This window comes from Amaranthus tricolor, chromosome 8 (genome assembly GCF_026212465.1).
Source record: "Amaranthus tricolor cultivar Red isolate AtriRed21 chromosome 8, ASM2621246v1, whole genome shotgun sequence".
Lineage (NCBI taxonomy): Eukaryota > Viridiplantae > Streptophyta > Magnoliopsida > Caryophyllales > Amaranthaceae > Amaranthus > Amaranthus tricolor.
In genome coordinates, this window is record NC_080054.1 from 28,881,672 (window position 1) to 28,905,680 (window position 24,009).

The 24,009-nt window shown below is 30.8% G+C and overlaps 3 protein-coding genes across 4 annotated transcripts; 2 read left to right on the forward strand and 1 right to left on the reverse strand.

The window, feature by feature from the left end:
- Positions 1–263: 263 nt before the first annotated feature.
- On the reverse strand, positions 264–5,176 carry LOC130820439 (axial regulator YABBY 4). The gene is made up of 7 exons (XM_057685817.1): positions 5,047–5,176; positions 4,768–4,905; positions 3,509–3,677; positions 3,291–3,339; positions 3,087–3,162; positions 2,560–2,658; positions 264–642 (listed from the first exon to the last, which is right to left on the reverse strand). The coding sequence occupies exons 1-7, from the start codon at positions 5,128–5,130 to the stop codon at positions 625–627; spliced, it is 633 nt and encodes a 210-aa protein (XP_057541800.1). The 5' UTR covers positions 5,131–5,176; the 3' UTR covers positions 264–624.
- Positions 5,177–8,694: 3,518 nt separating this feature from the next.
- Positions 8,695–14,246, forward strand: LOC130820440 (CRS2-associated factor 2, chloroplastic). 2 transcript variants are annotated; one of them, XM_057685818.1, is made up of 6 exons: positions 8,695–9,461; positions 10,955–11,082; positions 11,747–11,972; positions 12,073–12,200; positions 12,800–12,932; positions 13,631–14,246. In XM_057685818.1, exons 1-6 carry the CDS (start codon positions 8,741–8,743, stop codon positions 14,023–14,025), a joined length of 1,731 nt encoding a protein of 576 aa, XP_057541801.1. In that variant the 5' UTR covers positions 8,695–8,740; the 3' UTR covers positions 14,026–14,246. The 2 variants fall into 2 exon arrangements, with proteins under 2 accessions (XP_057541801.1, XP_057541802.1); XM_057685819.1 differs by having other exon boundaries at positions 12,800–12,923.
- A 2,866-nt stretch (positions 14,247–17,112) lies between these two features.
- LOC130820443 (ATP-citrate synthase alpha chain protein 1) lies at positions 17,113–23,251 on the forward strand. The gene is made up of 13 exons (XM_057685821.1): positions 17,113–17,212; positions 17,475–17,599; positions 19,019–19,195; positions 19,304–19,465; positions 19,593–19,673; positions 19,789–19,840; positions 20,543–20,657; positions 20,750–20,831; positions 21,066–21,161; positions 21,258–21,359; positions 21,822–21,938; positions 22,021–22,137; positions 22,889–23,251. The coding sequence occupies exons 2-13, from the start codon at positions 17,501–17,503 to the stop codon at positions 22,958–22,960; spliced, it is 1,272 nt and encodes a 423-aa protein (XP_057541804.1). The 5' UTR covers positions 17,113–17,212; positions 17,475–17,500; the 3' UTR covers positions 22,961–23,251.
- The last annotated feature ends 758 nt before the right edge of the window (positions 23,252–24,009 follow it).

Consider the following 24,009-nt stretch of genomic DNA (forward strand, 5'->3'; position numbering starts at 1 on the left):
AATTATAATATTTAAAAAATATATATTGAGACGAAATAATTTTTCAAGGCCCCACACAATATGTTTTCTTATAGATCGGTGAGAATTCGTAAAGTTTGATACTAAAATTTAAAAATTCTATTTAAGAAGAAGAAAAACTCGGAGAAAATACATGATTATATTGATATTTTATCATAAAAATAAAAGATGTATGAACTTAACACCATTAATAAAAATTTTTGGTGTCTACAACAATAGTAGAAATAAATTCATTAGCTCATAATTCGAGTGGACGTACAATAAGTAACTTATTTTTCATTTCTCCATATAAGATTACCAATAGTTCATACTTCTACTAGATCACATACAAAAGAAACTTCATATTAGCATTATGTCCATTAATCAATATCAAAAAACATTTACTAGGACACAAAAAAGTTAAAAATTATTTAACTAGCCGTTTTAGAGCGAGAATCGAATTTAAAATTTTACCTAAAAAATAGTATTTGCTTTCTATCTAAGACAAAAACTCGATTCTCATTCAGCAATAAATTGTTGTAAGTAGATGTCTTGATCACTAAATTTTGAGGTTGTCTTTGATAATTAAATGCTTTGAGGGCTTTCTTTCACCGAATCTTTTGCCTTCTAAATGGACCTGAAAGCCTTCACAACAGATAGAAATGCAATTTCCATATGTGTCAGTCACTTCACTTATTTTACCCATGAACTTGCATAAATTTTTCACTTTTTTTTTTTGAATATTTATAATTAGTAAGTGTCATAAATTTTGTCATGTGATGTTCACAAAACTATGAATATGACTTGATGGGTATCCAAGAACATTTGTAAACATTCAAATTTATTGTTTGGATTATTGTGTAAAGATTTTTATAGCGAGTGCATGTAATGAAAATATCCGATCTCATACAACCCCTAAAAATAAAGAATTTCAAATATTAAATAATATTCTATTTACTTATTTGAATTTGCTACGCTATATCTAAAAAGTTATCACTTTAATTTATATAATATAACAAACTAGTATAAAACATGTGCAATGCACGAAATTGTTAGTACAAAAGTATATATAAATATAAATTTTAAATAAAGATTTAATTACATATTATCAGTATAAAATTATAATATTTCTTATAAAATAGATAAAGAATTTTAGAATGTATAGTGCTCTTAACGAAAAAAAACTTAGTTAAAGCTTTCGTACTTTTTAAGGCAAAATGTAGGTAATCTTTTAATAATATTTTCACAATGATTGTTTGTCATTCTCAAAATAATTTTTGATTATCATGTATCTTTTGCTTCTTTATGAAATATTTTAGAAATTAAAAATTTTAATGAAGAAACTATATTAATTAACAAATACTTGATCAACATAAAAAAGCAAATATATATTCTAAGAAACTTAAATTGAAAATCTTATGTAGTTTTTAGATCAAAAATTTAATACTCCAAAAAAATTTTAAAACATATATCGAATTGTGATATACTACTCATATATTAAGAAATTAGTTGATTTAACTTTGGTAAGAATTTTTTCATATGAAAAATCACTATAAGAATGTCATGTAAAATTTTACAGTCTTTTATTATATTGTATGATAGTAAAAGATGTATTTATATTTGAAGGGTGTATTTACTAGGGCACACAATTAATTAACTTGTTGTGTTTATTGAAGAATTTATAATAGGGACATTCTAAAGAGTGTATTTATTTCTTATGGTTTCATTTAATTTAACATGGTTATTAGCTTATTAGGAGCAATAATGGAATTGAATTTTAATATATTGCTATAATTCAGTAAAGAACAGCTGCAAAATCCGACATGCCAGAATTTTCTCTAGGGTTAAGAAATTTTTTTTCTTTTATATTATAGTTTAAAATTATAATCATTCATTACTTTATCTGTTGTTAATATAATTTTTAAAAGCTATAAAAGTCTTTATAAGGGGTATTTGGTATGACAAATAAAATGCATAAAGAGAGATATGAGTTATGTTAAGTGTTGTTATTGTTAATTGTTTAGTGTATAAGATATTAAGGAAATGAGAAGATACAGAGACAACTAAAGAAATGGAATTAATTTCTGGTAATAAATAATCAGTAACAACTTAGAGGTATTCTTTATGCTTAGAGGTATTTTTTTTCAAGCAATTTTTAGGCTCGCAAGACCGCCATCCTATGTAAACGATGCTATTATATTTAATTTTGATGTTAAGTGGCCTTGTAATGATGTACTATTCGTTCCAGTTGTCTCTCCTTCTTCCCTGTGTTCAGGGAGCATGAGGTTGTACTATTTTCTTATGATGTTCCCTAACTTTTTATGATGCTATTATATGTTGCTTTTCTTCCAAAAAAAAAAAAAAATTCTTTCAGCTTTTTGTTGTGACTTCTTACATCTTAATAATTCGACGATTTTATGAAATGTCTTAGCCTTTTGAAAATAATTTTTTTTCATCTCTAAATTTTAAATTTTTTGTTATTAGAAAAGCAATATGAGAATTTAATTGAATCATAACGCATTATCATAGGAAAAGAAAGAATTTAAGGAAAGAACATCTAACCTCAACATCTTGTTCAAAGTTATTGTATATAACGTTTTTGTTCTCATGGCCACCATTTCCTTCATCAACATCATGTTGGGCAGATGGGTAATGTGCCCACTACAAATTATTAACATAAAATCATCATGTTTTAAATATGGTAAAACAAATAAAGTAAAATAATAAAAATTTCATTTTAAAAAACAATAAATAACAACTTTTTCTTTGTTTATTCTTGTTTAGAGTATATATTTACATATTATAGTGGAACTTACAATATAGATTCTCCCACTAAAAAAACTATAAATTCTCCTTAATTAATATAAAAATATATTTATACGGGATAATAAATGTATTTGTCTGAATTATATATATTTTTAAAATATTAATTTTTTATAATTTTCAAAAACCTGGCCAAAACTAAAGTTATTTGAGTTTAATTGCATTAAGATCGGTAAATAAATGGAATTAAAAAAACAAAAAAGAGGGAGTATAAACTTTTAAAATTTTGATGAGAAATATATTAATTAATGAACAATTAAGCTTACATTTTTAGCAGCAGTACTAAATGCATCCTTGTGACTCATGTTAGGATTCATAGCCTTCAATCTTTTAATTTCTTCTCTATCAAACATATGAAGTAATAAACATATAATTAGTAATTAGTAATTAGTAATTAGTAAAATATTAATATAATAATGTTACATATTTATTACTTGATGAATGACAATATCATAAATAATTGATCTTACTTGATGAATCGATTATAAGCAGATGGTGCCCTTCTTTTCTTCTCCGGAGCTGCCAATTAATCCAAAAATTATTCTTATGCCAGGAAATTTGTAATTTGTAATCAAACTAATTAAGAAAATAATTAATTAATTTGTCATTAAATTATTAAAAACGATGAGCATAAAATCTGGTATTACAACTAATTTAAAACAAAAGAATTAAATAAACGATATGATACGTTTATGAACAATATGTTTAACCGCGATCATATCATCTTCATCGTCATCTTCCTCATCGTTATCATCATTATCTTCTTCCGAGGAGGGTTCCATAGACAACGTGGTGCTGTGCCTATCCATATTTGCCTTTAATGTGTCCACTTCCTCTTGCTGCCTATAATTACTCATCTACAATAAATAAATAAATAATAATTATATATATATATAGGGGCAGAATCTAGTAAAAATACTTAAAGCGGTGAAAATTGAAAACCATAAATATATATATATATATATATATATATATATATATATATATATATATATATATATATATAGAGAGAGAGAGAGAGAGGGGTACATATTATCTTATAGGGTGTATTTATTTTTGTAATGGAAAAAATTTATATTATTTACAAAAATGTCATATAAATATGCACCCTTTTTAAGCATGTATGTACAAATATCCAACTATTTACAAAATTGCCACCCAAATATGTATACCATATATATATATATATATATATATATATATATATATATATATATATATATATATATATATATATATATATATATATATATATATATATATATATATATATATATATATATATATATATATATATATAAGTTTTTATGTATACCTATTTTCAGTTTTCAGCACTTTAATTGATTTTCACATGATCCAAAATCCAAATCATATAATATATATATGATGCACAATTATTTATGTTCTAGTCTTTTATTTATATATAGATAAGGAAAACCTTCATGCATTTTTATTTTTAATGCAACAACATTTTATAAGTTATAACAGATGTACATATTTTATCCGTATAATAACAAAGTGTTTGTTTACTTGATCGATTAAGAAATGAGATTATTAATTATTAGAGGGAGTAATATTTACTGTCTGTTTGATTAGTGGTACTAAATGATGGTAATGAGAATGATTTATAGTGTAAAATTTCATCAAAAGTTCCATATCATTCCCATGGTAATGAAACTTTGATCACAAAAAAATTTTTTGTTTACAAATTTCCATTACCACCTAATACCACCTCTCTTAATATTAATGCATTGAAATGAATTTTATGAAGAAAATAAAATGATTGAAGTTGGACAAGCATGACCATCAAGGTAGCCAAGAGATTTTTCAACCAAAATTACACTAGTTTTTCATTTTCATTACCACCGTTTATTACCATCTACCAAACGGTAGTTAAAGTTAATAAATTAATTAGAATTTATTTGTAGTTACAAAAAAAGTAATTACCTGATGTTCTTGGTTAAGGGAAGAAAAAAGATGAAAAGGAACAAAGGAGGCTTTCAACATGTTGACAGAGAGAAGACCAGTGCAATGACCACATCTTACTGTCACCACCATTGACATGCTAGAATAAGGCACACTTACCTTCATCACAAAAAGAGAGGACAATCATGTAATTAACTCACTTAAATATTATTAGAATTTGGTACAAAAATATATTAAATGATGTGATTAAGTCACTTAATCATTATTTCTGAGATTTTAATTATAGTATAAGATAATTACCAGTAAGATAGTGGTACAAAAACTGCATTGGACATAACATATTTGTTCTTGGGAACTATCAAAAAAATGGTTTAGTGTTGCCATCTTCCCTTTCTTTGATTATGCCTTAATAATGTAGGTCAATATATTTGAGAGAAGAATGATGGGGGAGAGTACTTGTATTCTTGGCTTTAGGGTTGAAAGGTAGCAACATACATATATATAGAATGAAGGTGTATGTAACCTTTTTTTTTATTCGAGGGTAAAACTAGAGATCATCCTTTCAGCAACAGCAGAAAGAATTAATTTTGATTGTATCTTCAGTTGCATACCTGGCCAACAGCCAATCCGTGATAATTGATATTAATTATAAGTTTAAATTTTTAGTTAAGTTTTTTTAAATGTCCCTACATATATAAATATAAATTATGAATTTGATTATATTATTCATCCTTATTATGTCAAGCAAAATTTATAATAACGCTTTGATGTACCCATAAGGTTATGTTACCCTAATACCTTAATTATAGCTTATTCAAGGTAAGTGAACTTATTATATTTGGCAATTTTTTAATGGCTTTTGTATATTGTTCTTAGGCTAATTATAATTGCTTGAAAATAAACATATTATTGTGCACATTTGTGAGTATTCTACTAGTGTGTCAAAATATTTGTAGTAAAGATATAGAAAGATTGAGATTTATTGTATGTTAGATTTGACTCTATTTAATTTGATTTTATTATTTGAATAAGCATATACCCGTTTACATGGGTCAATTTGTTCCATTAAGAGAAAATACATCAATACAATATATATATATAACAACTTAACTTATACGAAGGGTAATTTTAACTTTTTAAAGCTGCATTATTTATCCTTCACTGTTCGATCTGTATCGCAAATCATCCATACATAAAGTGCTCCATATATAATTGTTCTAGAATTATATTCTAGGACTTACATCCACCATGTTTATAATAACAATTTTCATACTTTATCATCTCTTAATAAACTGAGCTATTTAATCTATACACGAGTCGTGTTTCATAGTGAGACCGCCCTCATAAATTTTTTTTTCTCTTTTCTAAAAAAAGAGTAAAATAATATGTTAATGCAAATAAACTTGATTTTGTAAGGTATAAAGACTTTACCAACAAATTAAATTATCCAATCATACCCATGATTGAATTGATGAGTATATTATATATACATTAAGCAAAAATATAGAAAAGTGAAAAATTTGAAGCTCATTTGAGCTTTCTGATAATTGCATTGAATCCAAGTTACAATTTGCTGCCAAATATTGACATAAACTTGGTAGACATCACATAAAAAAAAGAAAATAATTTCCAAAATGTTGTTGGTTTGATGGTGGGGAAATTAAAGAGAAAAGGGGACCAATGCCCTTATTTTGTTAAGTGTTGTTTTCTGCCTCACTATATCTTTGTGTCATTATTTCTAAATTAGGGTTTCAAGTGGGATGATTTATTACTTAATTAGGAAGGGTTGAAGTTTCTAGAAATGTTTGAATTTTAGGAAAGGAGGTATCTTAGGATTTGTCTTATACATAAAACAAATAAATGTTATTATTATTGCATGATAATTGACCAAATAGCATTGGAGTAATCTATAAATAAAGATCAGATCAAAAATTAAAGTACATTTGTTAATGATTTTTTACCCTTGTCTTTTTAACTTTCTATTATGTCTTCTTCTTTCTGTTGCTTTCTCTATATTTCTATTTTTAAGCTTTTATTTATTTACCCTCAAATTTAATTTCCCAACTACCTATAAACTATGTCAAAAAATACCTGGTGTAGACATGCACGTGCAATCACGTGATCTTATTGGTAAGCTAGGTATGTAAATGTGCCATCAAATCTTCTCTAGAATACTAGCTTCTTCGTTTCAATATACACCATCTTTCCATATGAGAAAACTATCTTTTCACTCAAAATTCTCATATAATCGAGTTAAATAGTGGTTTTTCAATAAAATTGATGGATCGATTTATAGAGAACTTGAGATTTAACTTTTATGTTGTCTTCAACCTATTACTTAAATTTATCACTTATTATTATTAGAATCAAATCAAATCAAATCAGATTATTAAATTATACCAAATCAAATTAGATTATTATAATCAACTTCTTAATATCTACTAGGATTATACCCGTACTATGCACGGTTTTCGTTCAAAATTTTTATATTAATACTTACTATTAAGAAATATTTATTAATTGATTAGACACACACACATATATATATATATATATATATATTATAATCATCAATGTAGTAATATTGCATTGTGAAGAGGAAAAGAATTAAAATTAATTTGAAGGAGTGGGAGGAGTACTTCAAAAGGTAGTTCTAAAATTATTAATGTGAAAACTAAATGTTGATATGATACATATAGAGTAGGTGAAAGAGAAGAGTAGTTTAATAATAATAATAATAATAATAATAATAATAATAATAATAATAATAAAATTTACTAAGAAAATGCAATAATGCATAGGGTCGTCCATTAAGTAGGTGATGGATTGTTGTTGTTTAATTAAATGGATGAGTTGAAAAGTTTCCATTAATTTGGAAATGCAAGAATACATAGAGTTATAAGTAAATGCAAGAATAAATAGAGTTTTGTACATGAAGCATGTAAAGGTCTTGTTGAAAGAAGTGACATGACACTTGAGATCACAAATGCTTATATGAATTGATACTTGGCACAAATAGTTATATGAAGTGACACTTGACAGCACAAATACTTGTATGAAGTGACATTTTGAACAAATGCTTATATATAAAGTGACAAATAACACAAATACTTATATAAGTGACACTTGGGACAAATGCTATTGTAAAGTAACAAATGTTCTGAATTAATATATTGTATGATGTTATTTTCAGTTGAGACAATATGACAAGAACATAAAAATAGTAAATAATACAAAATAACAAATCCATGTCAACATTTGGTCATCGAACAATGTTCTTCGAAGGGGATTAACCGTTAACTACCCTCCTTCTTGGTCCTTGGGTGTGGGAATGTATCGATGACCTAGAGCGGGTGGTCATGGGTCCCAGTTCATACAAGCTAAATTTTTGCAAAGGTTGGTTGACACGACCTATCTAGAGAAGGTTGGTTGATAAAATCATCCATCCTTTATTGCCAATAACTGCAGAGGTATTCAAACACTGAGACGGTAATTCGTAATCACACACTGTAATATAGGCCTCATCCCACCTTAATTAAATTTATTTCCAAGACTATTCTAACAAAAAAAATATTTCTTATTCTCAACTACTTCAAGTTAAGAATATATGAAATTTATTTTTCTTTAATCTACAAAAAATATGAATGATGGATGCGGTCCAATGCATGAGATGGGAAACAAGCAATTTCATAATTGCATTATGTACGAGTAACAAAAAAACATATAACATTTATAAAACTAGCGTATTGAAATTGTCAAAATTTATTAATTTCTATTAAGAAATTATTATAGTGCCATAAATGTTAATCATTTTATCACATAAAAATGTAAAAAAAAAATTATTTTTAAAATTCAAAAAAGTTTTCACGATATAAAAAATTATATTTGGAAATTCAACTATTTTTAAAATTAAATTTAGCAATTATAAAAATAAAAAGGCCAAACAAATATCATCACAAACAACCAACATAACCACTCTTTTTTCTCAACTCCTATGTCAATGGCAATCTTAGCTTCACTTCCAAACCACAACCCCTTCTCCTCCCTTCCAACCACCTCAACTCCTCCCTCTTCAAAACCATCTCCTTCTTTCTCTCCTCCAATCCCCATCCCCAAATACCCACCTAAACCTAAAAAAACCCTAAATCCCCAAATCCCTAAAACCCCTTCAAAACCCAACAATCATCACCCTGCATTCACCAAAATCCCCCATAACAAAACCAAATACTTCAAACCCATTTCTTCTTCATCTCCTCAAACCATTTCTCCTCCTTTACCCGACCCGGAAACCCAAGTAGATGATCGTGCTGTTGTAATTGGAGAATCTGGGGTTTCTTATCTTCTTCCTGGAGCTCCATTTGAGTTCAAATTTAGCTATTCTGAGACACCAAAGGCTAAACCTTTAGCAATAAGGGAACCCCCATTTTTGCCTTTTGCTCCTCCCTCAATGCCAAGGCCTTGGACTGGAAAAGCTCCATTAAAAGGGAAAGCTGAAAAAATGATGAAAAAGAAGATTCCTCTGTTTGATTCTTTTAATCCTCCTCCTCCTGGGATGAAGGGGGTTAAAAGGGTTGATATGCCTGGACCTTTTAAGCTTGGAGATTTTCCTAAAGATGGAAGAACTAGAGAGGAAATTCTTGGTGAACCCTTGTCAAGAGCTGAGATTAAAGCACTAATTAAGCCTCTAATTTCTGATAATAGACAGATTAATCTTGGTATGTAATTTAATCAGTATGACTGGTTTGTTTTTGTTGATGACCCAGTTTTTTAATGTAATGTATTTAGATGGAAAAAGTTATTGCTTTATTTCATTTTTTGGAGAAGTGAATTGGGTTTTCAAATTTGGTATCTTGGGATAGCTTTGAGGTTATGATCTATTAATCTTTGTATGGTATGATTGATTGTTTGATTGCTAACTTTTTGATTTAGTTTAGATGGGAAATTGCTAAAATTAGTCTGAATATTTAAATTTGAATGGGGAAAAAGTTATAGGTTAAGTATATTTTTAAGGAGAAGTGAATTGAGTTGTCAATTTTAGGGTCTTGGTTTAGGCTTTATGAGCTTTGGAGCTCTTATCTTGGTAGGGTATGATTGATCGTTTGGTTGCTAACATGTTATTTTAAGTTTTTGATAGGCTATTTGCTAAGCTTAATCTGAATTGATGAGAGTAGTGGGTTGTTACTCTTGAATTTGTTATGGAATCGGTATGATGATTGTTTATGATGGAAACAAAGATTTATAGTTCTCTTATTTTCGATTGTTATTCATTAGAGTAAATTAGCTCATTCAATCATATAGAAAATCTTTTTTTGATATTGATACATTGTTGTATGAGACGGTCTCACAGAGAGAGTTGCCTTATGTTAAATAGCCCATCTAATATAAGTATATAATGAGAATATGAGCTCCTCTCACCGAGAGATGGGTCTCTCACAAGAGTAGCTCTTTGATATTCTGCAGTAAAGCTGCCTACATCCATGAACTAAACCCTCTTAAATAGCCATATGCCATGGCATTAGGAGTTAGGACAATGTAATGGTGTGTTCTTGTTATAGATATTGTTGTAGAACTGCTATTTTGGGTTAATGAATGGCTAGACTTGTGGTGAAATGTCGTGAACTTTCAACGAGGTTGTTAAACTGAGAGGCCAAACTGAAAATTTTCTCATATCCTAGGTTAAAAAGTAAATACGAAATTTTCCTAAATGGAATTTGAGGACTATTAACTACTTATAGTCGGAACAGTGTACCCATGTAATGCAGGTGTTGTTTTTTCTTGGTGGAGTTATCAATTTATCATCTATGTTATTTGTACTTGGGTCTGTTTCCAAGCGTCATATTAACATTGAAATGTTCAGGATTCAACATAGGTACTTGATGTGGAAAAAAAAAAAACTCGGAGTAGCATAGCTTATCACTAGAGGTGTTCATTGGGGTCATCAGGTCAATTTTGGGTCCGGTGTTTCGGGTCGGTTTAAAATCGGTTCTTGTATCATATTGATTTTTACATTATTTTAGATTTTAGATTCATTTTGAAGTCGGGTTTGGTTCCAAGATCGGGTAAATATCAGATTATTGGGTCTATTTTGAACACTTCCACTTATCACAGTGTTTGAGTTGCTGTCAGTGCAATAAGCCAAACTTCTTGTGTTTGTTATGATGAACTTGTTCATGATTACATAGCTGCTAACAGTTTGATTTTGTTTTAGGAAGGGATGGGTTGACACACAATATGTTGGAGTTGATACAATCACATTGGAAGAGAAGAAGAGTCTGCAAAGTTAAGTGCAAGGGTGTTCCAACTGTTGACATGGATAATGTTTGCAAGTGTCTCGAGGTTTGTTCATTGAACTTCATCTCCCTATTTAGTTTCTATCTACATTTGCAAATTCTGGATTCATTGTCTCTGAATTGAGTTGTAACCTTCCATCAATTATCTTATTCATGCTATCACCACATTGCTAGGCTGTCTTCAAAATTTAATTTGGTTTGGGGAACTCGTTTTATAGGAAATATCTGGCTTAAATGATTCAACCTGTCTTGAATGAGACTGTCTCACGGTGAGACGACATCAAAACAAGAAGCCCATAAGCTAAAAATTTCTATTATTGGGATATTTAATCCGAGTATGAGGCATGTCTCATGGTAAAACTGTCTCATACAAGAATTTGAGTAAATGATTGATATAGCTGTCTTTGGTTTTCAGGCAATAGGAATGATACATTTGTGTAATATATTGTATAACGCTTCAATCTTGAGAATGAAAAAAAGAGAGGGATTTTTATTGTATAACACTTTCATTCCCTGAATTTCACAGAAGTATTGTTTTATGGTGTTTTGTTCATGATCGTAAGACATTTTGAGTCAATTCTTCTCATCTATCCGGCGTAGATCTTGTAATCTCTGAAATATCGTGAATCGGTTCTTTGTACAAGATAAAGCATATTCAGCTCAATTAAGATGAGTCTATCTTCTTGATTCCTGTACTATTGTTATGTTAGGAGAGAACAGGAGGTAAGATTATCCATCGTGCTGGTGGTGTAGTTTACCTATTCCGTGGTCGAAATTACAAGTACAATACTCGCCCACAATATCCCATAATGCTTTGGAAGCCAGCTGCACCAGTTTATCCAAAGCTCATTCAAGATGCCCCGGAAGGCTTGACGAAGCAAGAAGCTGATGAGTTAAGACAAAAAGGGGAAAACCTTCTGCCAATTTGTAAATTAGGTAACAACTGATTCAATTTATCCACTATTATGTTATATTTGCTCCATAATACGTATATTCTGCGTATGTGACATGTCGTCTTTATATCCTAATCCTACAGCAAAAAACGGAGTTTATGATAACCTTGTAAATGAAGTGAGGCAAGCTTTTGAAGGAAGTAATCTCGTGAAGGTTGATTGCCGAGGACTAAACCCCAGTGACTACAAGAAGATTGGGGCGAAACTAATGGTGTGTAAAGAAACTTCCTTTTGTCTGATCCCGATTGCTCTCGTTTTGAATGGTTACATGCATGTATCCAGAAAATGGTATTGCCACATAATGCTGTGAGTTGCCCAGAAAACATTGTTACCTTTCTTAGTTCTCTACTTGTTCGAGATTCGTACTTGTTCGAGAAAATAGTATCTACACAGACTACACATAATGGTTTATTGTGTTACAATCCGACATTGACATATGATTCGCTAATCTTGTGAATCGCAAATCGAAAAAACTGAATTATGGTCGGTTTTGGGTTATTTTGAGCCAAAAGCAAATTCAAAAGCGGATTATCTGCAAATTATGTTTGAATAGTCTGGTATTTAGGTAACTGATAGCTTCTGTTGGGTGGGTCGGGCTGTTGTGTTCTTCACTTTACTACTTTTCATCACTTTTACTCGCGTGGATTATGGCATGTTTGTATACAAAATTACAAACATCCATGGACCTTATACTTTTTTATTTTTCAAGGAAGCATTAGTAATTACGACATATTGAATCGGTGGCATAAACATAACCATAATCAACTAGCAACCCGACAATTTATTATCATCTTCCCGTGTGTTGAACAGGAATTGGTTCCTTGTGTACTGCTTTCCTTCGATGATGAGCAGATACTGATGTGGAGAGGACACGACTGGAAATCTATGTACCCAGACACTCCTACAGCCTTGATGATCTCCTCTGATGATTCGGGTACGCATTGTGAGTATTTTAGCATTTCTTTTGCTCGAACATAAATTATCAATGTCGGAAACTAAAACTATTCATAATACAAAGACCAACACGGCCATAGCTTTTAAATCAACTCTTGTAGAGATCATAACGGAATCAATATAATTCACGATCTTTAGACTAAAAGAACAACACATTTTAAAGCATACTAGTTGTTTCCGACAACCAACCACTTGGTGGGATATTACCCCAATGACTGAATCCATTATGCACCCAAACGAAGTCACTATTTTTTAGCTACGTTCCGAGGATACTGAAGAATTGTTCAGGCATGCAAAATATGTCCAACACTTGCCTCGCACCATGGCCACTGAAACTTTTAGGATTCCGAACACTATCCTGGCCCACGGGAAGCAAGATAAGGTCTGTTAGTTACAGAACATCCAAATCCGAGGAAAGCCCTACACGTTGCATAATTGTCTATTTTTGACTCGGGTGTCGAGCTGCATTCAAGTGTTCGTCTTTTTTGTAACGCATACATATCAAATCACAAATTGTTGTGAGAGACGGTCTCTCCGAGAGACGGATTAAATATATGGGCTAAATAGCCGACTTAATACAAATTAAAGAGAAAATAAAAATGTGGGCTTCTTGTTTTGAGGTTGTCTATTTGAGAGACGGTTTTTCATAAGAGTAGCTGATATCAAATTTCATGTTTTCTTATTCAGGCAAATCAATTAAACCCAAGACAGTAAGTTCAAGCCCAAGAATGATGTCTCTATGGAATCGCGCAATCGAGTCTAATAAGGCGATGTTACTAGACGATACTGATCTTGGTCCAGATGCGCTTCTTGAAAGGGTGGAAGAATTCGAGAGGATAACTCAAGCTACTGTGCATTCGTATCCTGCATTAGTGCATTCCGGTGAAGATATAATGTCAAATTCGGAAACAGCGGACGGGGTCCTCGAAGATGATGAAGATTTTAGTGATCAATTTGCTGATGAAGATGATTTTGAAGAAAGTGGGGATGATGACTTGTTTGAGACGGTCGAATCACCTGGCCCTCTAGGGTCATTACCAGTTGATGTTATTGTAAAACGCCTGCACAAACACGATGAATAACATACTCGGGAATCTAAAGATTCACATCAATTTTACTATTTTCACGAGTTTGAAAATGACAAGGTTTAGGTAGTTCTTGTAGATCCCTAAACTTCGTGTTCTCGTATCTCTATTCCATGGATTCGTCTTTCTGTATAAGTGGTTGTAAAAACCACTCTTGTGTACATATAAATGACAAACGTTTACTGTGGCTAATTAATGGAAATAACTAATTCTTCTTGTATACAATTTCAATAGTATGTAATACTCCTATTATGCAAATATTCCCTATATTCTTTTGTTTTGCTCCAAAGAAGCAAAAACTTCGAAGTAAATTTAAAAGTACAGATGAAATAAATCTTATTCGGAAGGTAATTTTCATAGAAAAAAAAAAAAAACTCTTTTCCTAGAGGAAATTAGTTGGGTTTTTCGTGATCCAAATAAAAAGTCATTAATTGCTTATGTATAGAAATGGAAATTGGTGAATTGTTAGGTGAAGAAATTTTGTTGTGATAGATTTTAGATGGTGAGTTGGTGATGTATAATATCTTGAGTATTGACAAAAGTTATACAATATGAGTAATGTCCCTACATTTACATTCTACTTCTAATAGAAGTAGTATATTACCATAAAATTCATATATCATTTTGCCATTGTTGTTAACACTATTTACTCTATATATATATATATATATAATTAAATGAAATCTTACTTAATTCATTTAATAGTATTCTTTTATAATATCACTTTTTTTATAATTTTTAATTATGTATAATTTAATATAAGTATTTTATACAATAAAACAAAGGAAATAATAAGTTCTTGGATTGGCACGTTTTGCACGAGGAGAACGTCTATCCAAGTGTGGGAATTGTCCTTGCCATCCACGAGCATTCCTTTTCAATCGACGACACTAGTCACGATTCTAATCACGCCATAATATTAATTCAAGAAAAGAAAAAAAAAATAAAATCTTATGAGTGTTCAATAATTGCTCATTTACTGTTAGTTGTTAGCGGGTTTAGTAGAGTTATTTGATTAGTTGAATGTTTTATTTTATTATCGTTTAAGATACTTATATAGGCCTATTTTTAATGGAACACTTGATATTCTTTTTATTGGTTGTTGATTAGATAAAAAATTGGTCAACAAGAAAAAAATTTATTAAAAAATTAATAATTTATTGTTATTAAATGCTTTACTTGTATGAAAATCATATTCGGTATTTTGAGACATAAGTGAAACTTTAAGAAAACTATTGTAGAAACTTGTGCAATGCATGGTTTTTTAACATCGATTTATATAAACATATGATATTAAAAAAATAAATCCAGAGAAATTATGCAAGAAAAACACTCAATATTGATAAAAATTAACTTCGTAATTTTTGAAATTGTTAACAATATATTATGCAATATATTATATTATCTAATTTATTTATTTTAACTATAAATAAATGCTAGTCAAAGATACTTTAATGATAGAGATATTGATCAAAATTAAATGTTATGTCATTTTTCTTTAACCAATTAATAAATGAATTTCATTTGACAAAGTCTCTTTAATTGTAATTTATAATTAATGAGATTTGCAAAATGTTATTTGATTTGAAGAAATGGTAACTAAGTAAAATCGTGTTCAAATTTGAATTTTCATCTCAACATTATATTCTTTGTCTTGCAATTGATGAAGAATACTTTACATTTTGAATGACAAAATAGTTTTTTTGTTTTGCCTGACTTTTATTCAATAGTTTAATTTAAGTTGATTGTTTGACTCAATGCTGAATCTACCTTGAGATTCCCTTTACTAACCTTTTTAATAATAAAAATTTAATCAAAATCCACCAAAGAATATTTAAGGTAACTAAAAAAAAGATTTGTCATATATTTCCAATACATATCATAATGATGCGAAATTAAAATTGCCACGCAAATTGGATATGGTGTAGTTTTATAGTCTTAGTTATCAATTTTGTTTTCTGCTTGAAGACATGGTCCAAATAAAAGTAAATAGCGAATAATCTATATTCGTATTCCTTTTAAAAAAAGATAATAGTAATATGATTATTTTACTGTCAAATAAATAGAGTCGTGTACAAACAGTTTGTTTGGTTAGTAGTATTAAATGGTGGTAATGTGAATGCTTTATAGTGTAAAATTTCATTAAAAGTTTAAAGTAATTCATATAGTGATAAAACATTGATCACCAAATAGTTTTTTGTTTACAAATTTTCATTACCACCTAATACCACATCTGCAATGTTAATGTATTACAATGAATTTTATGAAGAAAATGAGATAATTGAAGTTGAACAAGCATAACCATTAAGATAGCCAAAAAAATTTTCATCAAAAATTATACTAATATTCATTTCTATTACCATCGTTTATTACCGCTTACCAAACCAACAAAAAGAGAATTTTAATACATTAAAAAGCCACATGTCGTGCGTGTAACGTAATGTTCTAAGTTGGTGAAGGATCATCAAAATCTACGTTTCATCCCAACCCATAATAAAAAACAAGTTACCATAACTCAAGATCATGTTTGGACTTGATCAATCGTAAGATCTTAGATCAACGGCCTTAATTGCTTTTGATAAACCAGTTGGTCGTTTGTCAAGTAGGTGGGACATGTGTTTCATACAAAGAACAAATCTTTCATCTTCATTGAATTTTCATTGATGCGCCTCTTTGCAAATTGGTGTTACTGATTTGAACAACTTAAATATTGATTGATAAGTTATCATTTAAATTACTTAATAAAACAAAGTAATTATTTTTAATAATATTTATAAAGATATTTAGTGAAAATTATTTATGAATTATTGATTTTTATTAGAGATATAGTAAATAAAAAGTCATTTATCAAATATTTTTTAAATATCTGACTAACCAAATAAGCTCAAAATCAAAAAATAAAATTAATAATAATTAATAAAAAGTCATTTACCAAATATTTATTTAAATATGACAAATTAAAAAAAAGTCAAATAAATAAAAATCAACAAAAAAAATCAATAAAAAAACAATAGAGGAAAAAAAAATTTTTAAAAATACAAATAAAAATAAAAATTTCCACCTTTTCAAATTAGTTTTATTTTTGTCAACTATAAATAAGCTTCAGCCTTTGTTGGTTATACTCTTATACCCATTACCATCTATTTCATCTCTGATCCTCTTTCTTCTTCTAGCATTTTTCAAGGTAAATTTCCACATTGTATAAATTTTGCAATTAATTCTTCATTTTGATTATAATTAATACTACGTATTTTGTTACACTATATGTACTATAACTGGGTGATCCATGTTTTATACTCTATTTTGTTGTGATTTTCACTTATTAATGCAAAAGAGAATCAATCCTGGAATGTGAAATTGTTACTAATTAGATTTAGGGTTTATTTTTTCGGTCTGATTTGAAGCTAACAAATTCTGGGTTTTTTTTTGTATGGGTGAAAATCTAGTTTGAAGTTCAAAAACAAAGACAAAAATGGCAAGGAAGAAGATCAGAGAGTATGATTCAAAGAGGTTATTGAAGGAACATTTTAAGAGAATTTCTGGTTCCGAACTTCCTATCAGATCAGCTCAAGTAAGCTTATTTTTTCCCTTTTGGCCTTAAATTTGTATTATTCTATTTTAGATTTATGTGATTTGGTCAATATTATACTAATTTATTGGGTTGTTAAACTACATTGCCATGAAATTGAATTACAGATATAAAACTAGTTAGTGGTTGTAGGATTATGTGTGTAGGCATGTAAACCCAACTAATTTTAGGTTTGATGGCCAATGTAAACTCAATGTTGTAATTTTTCAAATATTGTGTATAACTTATACTGAATATTTTCTTGTGATTTGTTTACATTGATTTGGATACTGTAGATCCAAATAATTTTGTGTTTAGAGTGACATTTTATGGGCCGAGTATGGAGAATTGGAGCTGTGCTTAGAAATCTGATTTTTCGGTTCGAGTTAGATCTGGCATATGGAATCTCATTACATTATATGATCCAATTAAACTTGCTTTTTCATATGCATTTCATCATCATCATTCCAATGAAACCCACCTAGAGGCAGGGTCTGGGGAGGGTCGGAAAGAAGGCTGGCCAATACCTCATCACAAGGAGGTCGCATCATCTATATACTTCCAGTCATGCTATCCAATACCTATTTTAACCCTTTATATATAGTTGCGCATCATTAAAATTTTCTTTAAAAGTTGATATTATTTTTTTGATATTATGAAAATACGTATTAAGACGAATCAAATGAGATTCTACTTGACGATCTTTTTTCTTATACATAAAGAATAAGAAGTTGAACTATATTGATCGATGAATAGTAATTACTATGCAAGTGTAGCAACTAATTTAAACCATGGGTAGTATGTACTTGGCTAAACACAAAATTATAGTTTCGCTAATCAGGGGGGGGAGCACGTAGTCGTGATAAATGATGGGGGGTCGAAAATATGCTAGTCATATCCCTAAGAATGAGATTCGTAAGGGTATTATGCAATCGACTCTTAGAAGCAATATTGATGATGATTCATAGCTTCAGACCTTCATTATGTTGAACAAATGTAATAGGAGACCTTGATCAAAACAGATTATGTTCGAGTCTGATTTTGAGGCTTTTACTATGCTGTAAATCTTCATGTTTTCAATCACGTTGCAAGAAATTCCTTGCAAAATTCTAATTTCTTTCCGCAATAGAAATGACATTCTGAAAAGCTGTAGTGACTGTGTTGCCATTTGATCCATGATCATACTCCAAGGCTCTTGAAATTAGGCACCACTCTTCTAATTTGATTTGGTTATTTTTCTCTATTTATGAATTATTTTGCTAAACGTTGCATCTATTGAGATAATTTCTACACCGCCTGATATTAAAAAGAATAAGAAAGAAAATAGGACAGAAATTTGATATATATTCTTGTTTTTCTTTTCCAATGTGTTAGGATTAGTACAATTAACTTTGAAATGTCTTATCCAATTTTATTGACTAGATTAAAGAGTCAACCGATCTCAATGAGCTTATTGAAAATGAGCCATGGCTATCCTCCGAAAAGTTGGTTGTGAAACCCGACATGTTGTTTGGGAAGCGTGGCAAAAGTGGCTTGGTTGCTCTGAATTTGGACTTCGCCCAGGTTTCTGCATTTGTAAAAGAGCGCCTTGGCAAAGAGGTATGTCGAAGAATTGCTCTTCAAAATGGCAAGTTTTGTGTTTGCTTGCAAATTTCGGTAACTGATTGTTCTAATCACTATTCTTGTTGCATTATGATAAAATAACAGGTAGAAATGGGGGGATGTAAAGGACCAATTACGACTTTCATTGTTGAGCCTTTCGTTCCACACAACGAAGAGTTTTACCTAAACATTGTTTCAGAAAGACTAGGAAACAGTGTTAGTTTTTCGGAGTGTGGTGGAATTGAGATTGAAGAGAACTGGGATAAGGTACTCCCGAATCCTGATACTTCGATTTAACCGAATCTTAAATATCCTATATTTCCATTTCATACTGTAAGGTACACTTAAACTTTATGTTATACTTAAATCAGCTCGCTTTTCCTTCTATTTCTAGGTAAAAACTATATTTGTGCCAACAGGCGTTTCTTTTACTTCTGAAGTCTGTGCTCCGTTAGTTGCTACTTTACCTTTAGAGGTACTTCTTCAATGATCTATTGTATATTTTACATTGCCCTTGTTCTGTGTTGAGTGAACTTCAAATTTTCAAGGGAAATATTCTGAATACCGTTGGCTTCATGTGTAAATTTTAGGTCAGAGGTGTGATCGAGGAGTTTATCAAAAATATATTCACCCTGTTCTTAGGTATGTGGAAATATTCTTACTGTAACTGTAATATCAGATAAATCATCTTGCTACGATTATATGTTGGCCCCACATGACGTTGACTTAAAGCCTTTTTTTGTGGTTGGAGGGGGGGGGGGGGGGGGGGGGGTCATCCGCAGGGCTACCTTAGACTTGTGATCACAAGCCTATTATGATTAACCCTTGATTACAAGCACCATTTGCCTCTGCACATTGATACATGGTTTGAAGAACAATTTACTTTAGTCCGTAACTATGACTTTTAGGCTTCATTGGATATGGACGAAGGTTTATCTACTACTACATTCCAAGATTAAAAAATGCACAATCAAGATTCTGAAAACAAAAAGAAGAGAACATAGCTACATCGATAAGAAATTTTAAGAATGAAATCATATTCGTTAAATTGGTTGTAGAGTTTGCTTTAGATGAATTGAATAATAATGGCTCGCCGCCTGAAATTTTCACGATGGTTTGTTTTATGGTGGTGTATAGGCTAGTGTCTTAATGATGTTGTGGTTGAACAAACATGACAGTGGTAGCCATTAAAATTATCGTAAACTTTTATTAAGCTAATTAGCTGATGTACTAATATCAACTGATTCAATCCATCTGCAGATCGTAATTTCACCTAAATCAATTTTTGTTAATTATGTGATATGAGCAACTAAGGCCTAACAATAAGTATATATCTTGCTGCAGATCTGGACTTCACCTTCCTAGAAATGAATCCTTTTACATTAGTCAACGGAAAGCCGTATCCTTTGGATATGAGAGGCGAGCTAGATGATACTGCTGCCTTCAAGAATTTCAAGAAGTATGCTCACTCTTAAAACTTCATCCATACCTCAACTTATTTCTTCAAAGCCTCGTTAAAAAAGATTTGTTTCACACGTAATACTTATGCAGGTGGGGTAATATTGAATTCCCCTTGCCATTTGGAAGAGTTATGAGTCCAACCGAAACCTTTGTTCATGGTCTTGATGAAAAGGTAAAGAGGAACATCTATGTTACAATTTTCATATGTACTTTAATCATGCGGTTAATAGGTCAATAATTATGGTCACATATGGTGTTGTTTTATTCATGAGGTAAAATTGACTGCATTCCTCTAGTCCTCTCTTTGAAGGGAGGACGGGTATGGAGTGTCTGTCACCTTTTCGCACCTAGTCCCTTGTTTACAGACGAGATATTGGGTTGATGATGATGATGATGGTGTTTACAGACTAGTGCATCCTTAAAGTTCACAGTATTGAATCCAAAGGGAAGGATTTGGACCATGGTAGCTGGTGGAGGAGCTAGTGTAATCTACGCAGATACTGTATGTTCTTTATGAATGACTAAATGAACTTTTTGATCGATTGAATTGTTCAGCACAATTTTGCGTTTGTATCTTAGATATTGCCCTTATTTTAAGGTTGGGGATCTTGGTTATGCATCTGAGCTGGGGAACTATGCCGAATACAGTGGTGCTCCAAATGAAGAGGAGGTTTTGCAATATGCAAGAGTTGTGATTGACGTACGTCAGCTTCCCTCTTTTTCTGTTTTAAATCTCTAGCGGAGCTCTTTATAAACAAAAACTTGTCACCATACGAGATTGCAAGTCTTGTACATGCTGTTGCATGATTTTGATCACAGCTTTAGTTTTATGGATGAGCTGTTACATTTATTTGTTTTGTAAGCATGAATCCTGAGGACCTATGTTACTCGGATTCTTCATCTTGCTTCACGTACCCGTGTCCGATCCTTGATACTCGGACATTGGTATGACACTTAGACACTTCATTTTAGGTGTAAAATTGAATATTTAGATGTATCCGACACGTATCACTATCTGACATCACTACCCGAGTTCAAGTAACATAGCTGAGGACCAATAGAACGGTGTTTTGGGATTGTGGGATGAAATATGGGGAATTTCCAAGTAATACTGTTGTAATGACTTAAAAAAGAAACGCTAACTATTCTTCGTGAATTGCAGTGTGCAACAGCAAATCCTGATGGGCGCAAGAGGGCCCTAGTAATTGGTGGAGGTATTGCTAATTTTACAGACGTTGCTGCGACTTTCAACGGAATAATTAGAGCTCTGAAGGAGAAGGTATACTTGCTTATACTGCTTTTGTTTAATGTGAAGTGAGCTCAGTTTCTGAACCATTCCCTACTGGTCTGTGCTCAAATAGGAATCAAAACTCAAAGCGGCAAGAATGCACATTTATGTGAGGCGAGGAGGTCCGAATTACCAAAAGGGTTTAGCTAAAATGCGGATGCTCGGAGAAGAGATTGGTATTCCTATTGAGGTAAATATCTCCTGCCTGCATGCTGAGTTATAACATTGTTGCATTTCAGAGACGGGCAAAAATCTTTTTTTTCGGTTGTTTTCCCTTACGATCTGTCTTTTTTGTTAGAAAAACCTTAGATGCGTTATACATAATAGGAATATCAAAATACCCGGGAGTTTGGTATTGTTCTCATGGAATAAAATGAGGTTGTTCTGTTACATAAAGGGCACTTTAGAACAGCTTTTGAGATTACCGTTTGAGAAAGTCCTGTGATGTATTAGGCTTTAGAACGGCTTTTTAGTAACAATCATTGATCATAAGTTGTATCTACATTTTTTTCATTCGAATCTTATTTTTGTTATGTATTAGGCTCTAAAATATCTTTAATTTAAATAAATGTTGTAGAAAACTTGAATTAATACGATAAAATGGATATATTTCAAGTTAATGATTCATATTATTGCGATGTCTGTGAAACGAGTCATAACACTGCGACTCTGAAATGTGTTGCGTCCACGGTCCATGACATTGCGACCATTACAGCAATCGCAATGACATCAATATGACTCTTATGTATGTTGAATACTTCCCCTGAGGTTGAATCACTTTTTCCTATCCTTGAGATCCTATATGAAGAGTTACGACATGAATTCTCCATATCGATAGCTACTCTTTGATATTGTTGACAATTCTAGATCATTATCGATCAAGTAAAAATTAGTCCATCAAAACCAAAACTTAAGAATTGTGTTCTTCATACTCTTTGCAGGTATACGGCCCTGAGGCAACCATGACAGGAATCTGCAAACAGGCCATCGATTGTATCGATGTAGCTGCTTAATTCTGATGGAGCCGTGGAGCATATAACCGACCACAATGCCTCATTCTATCTGCTTGTAGTGATGATTCAAATTTACTGTAGCCGATTTAGAAATTATTACGAGTTTGATGATGTGTTTGTAGTTTTGTTTCGCGTTTTTATTACAGGAAAGCCGAACAATCACTGGCACTGTAATTCCATCTCATGCATTTGTTTACTCCGAAAATAGAAGCCTTCCCTGTTAGCAACAGCTGTAAACGAAATATAATAGAAGTGCCTAGGACGATTTGGTTCGATTTTACTTTTGGATGATTATATGTTGTGCTGTTTTGCTACTACCATATCGAACGTTTGAGCCATATGCTTGCGCTTAGGTAGTTAGGTTCATGTTGCAAGTAAAAAGTGCGGAAGAAGTATTATGTTTATATTGTTTCTACCCCATTTCGTTTTTTGTTTTCGAGATTTTATTTTGTTCAGATATCAACAATACTTTGTCTATGTATTTAAAATAATTCATATAAAAGAGAAAAACATAGCCGTTTTATAGGGATGAGGAGTTCAATGCAAACAAATAAGGAAGAATGAGCTATGGGATCTAAGATCTGCCTGTAACATAATTTTGAGTTATAAGATAAACATTTCGTAAGAGTAAATTTGTTTTCAACATACAACTGAAATTTCCACATGGGTGATTATTAGAGAAATTAATTGACGGTTAATTTGATTGTTGGTATTAAATGTAGGGATGAGCAGGACTTATAGTGTATATTTTCATGAATGTATCATGTTATTGCCATTGTTTTAAAACTTTGAGCATAAAAAGTTAATTTGTTTACAATTTTTCATTACCATCTAAAGATGTGACCAAAAGAATTAAGTGTGGATTGCAAAAAATGAAAATGCCTATTGAAATATTATGTGGGCGATGTGTGTCATTAAAGTTAAAGAGCAAGTTTTATTGAGCGTCTATTTGAATATTATATGATTGATGTGTGCCTTTAAAGTAAAAGAGCAAGTTTTATTGAATATTCATTGACCAGTGTTGCTATTTGAATCAAAAGGTTGGCATT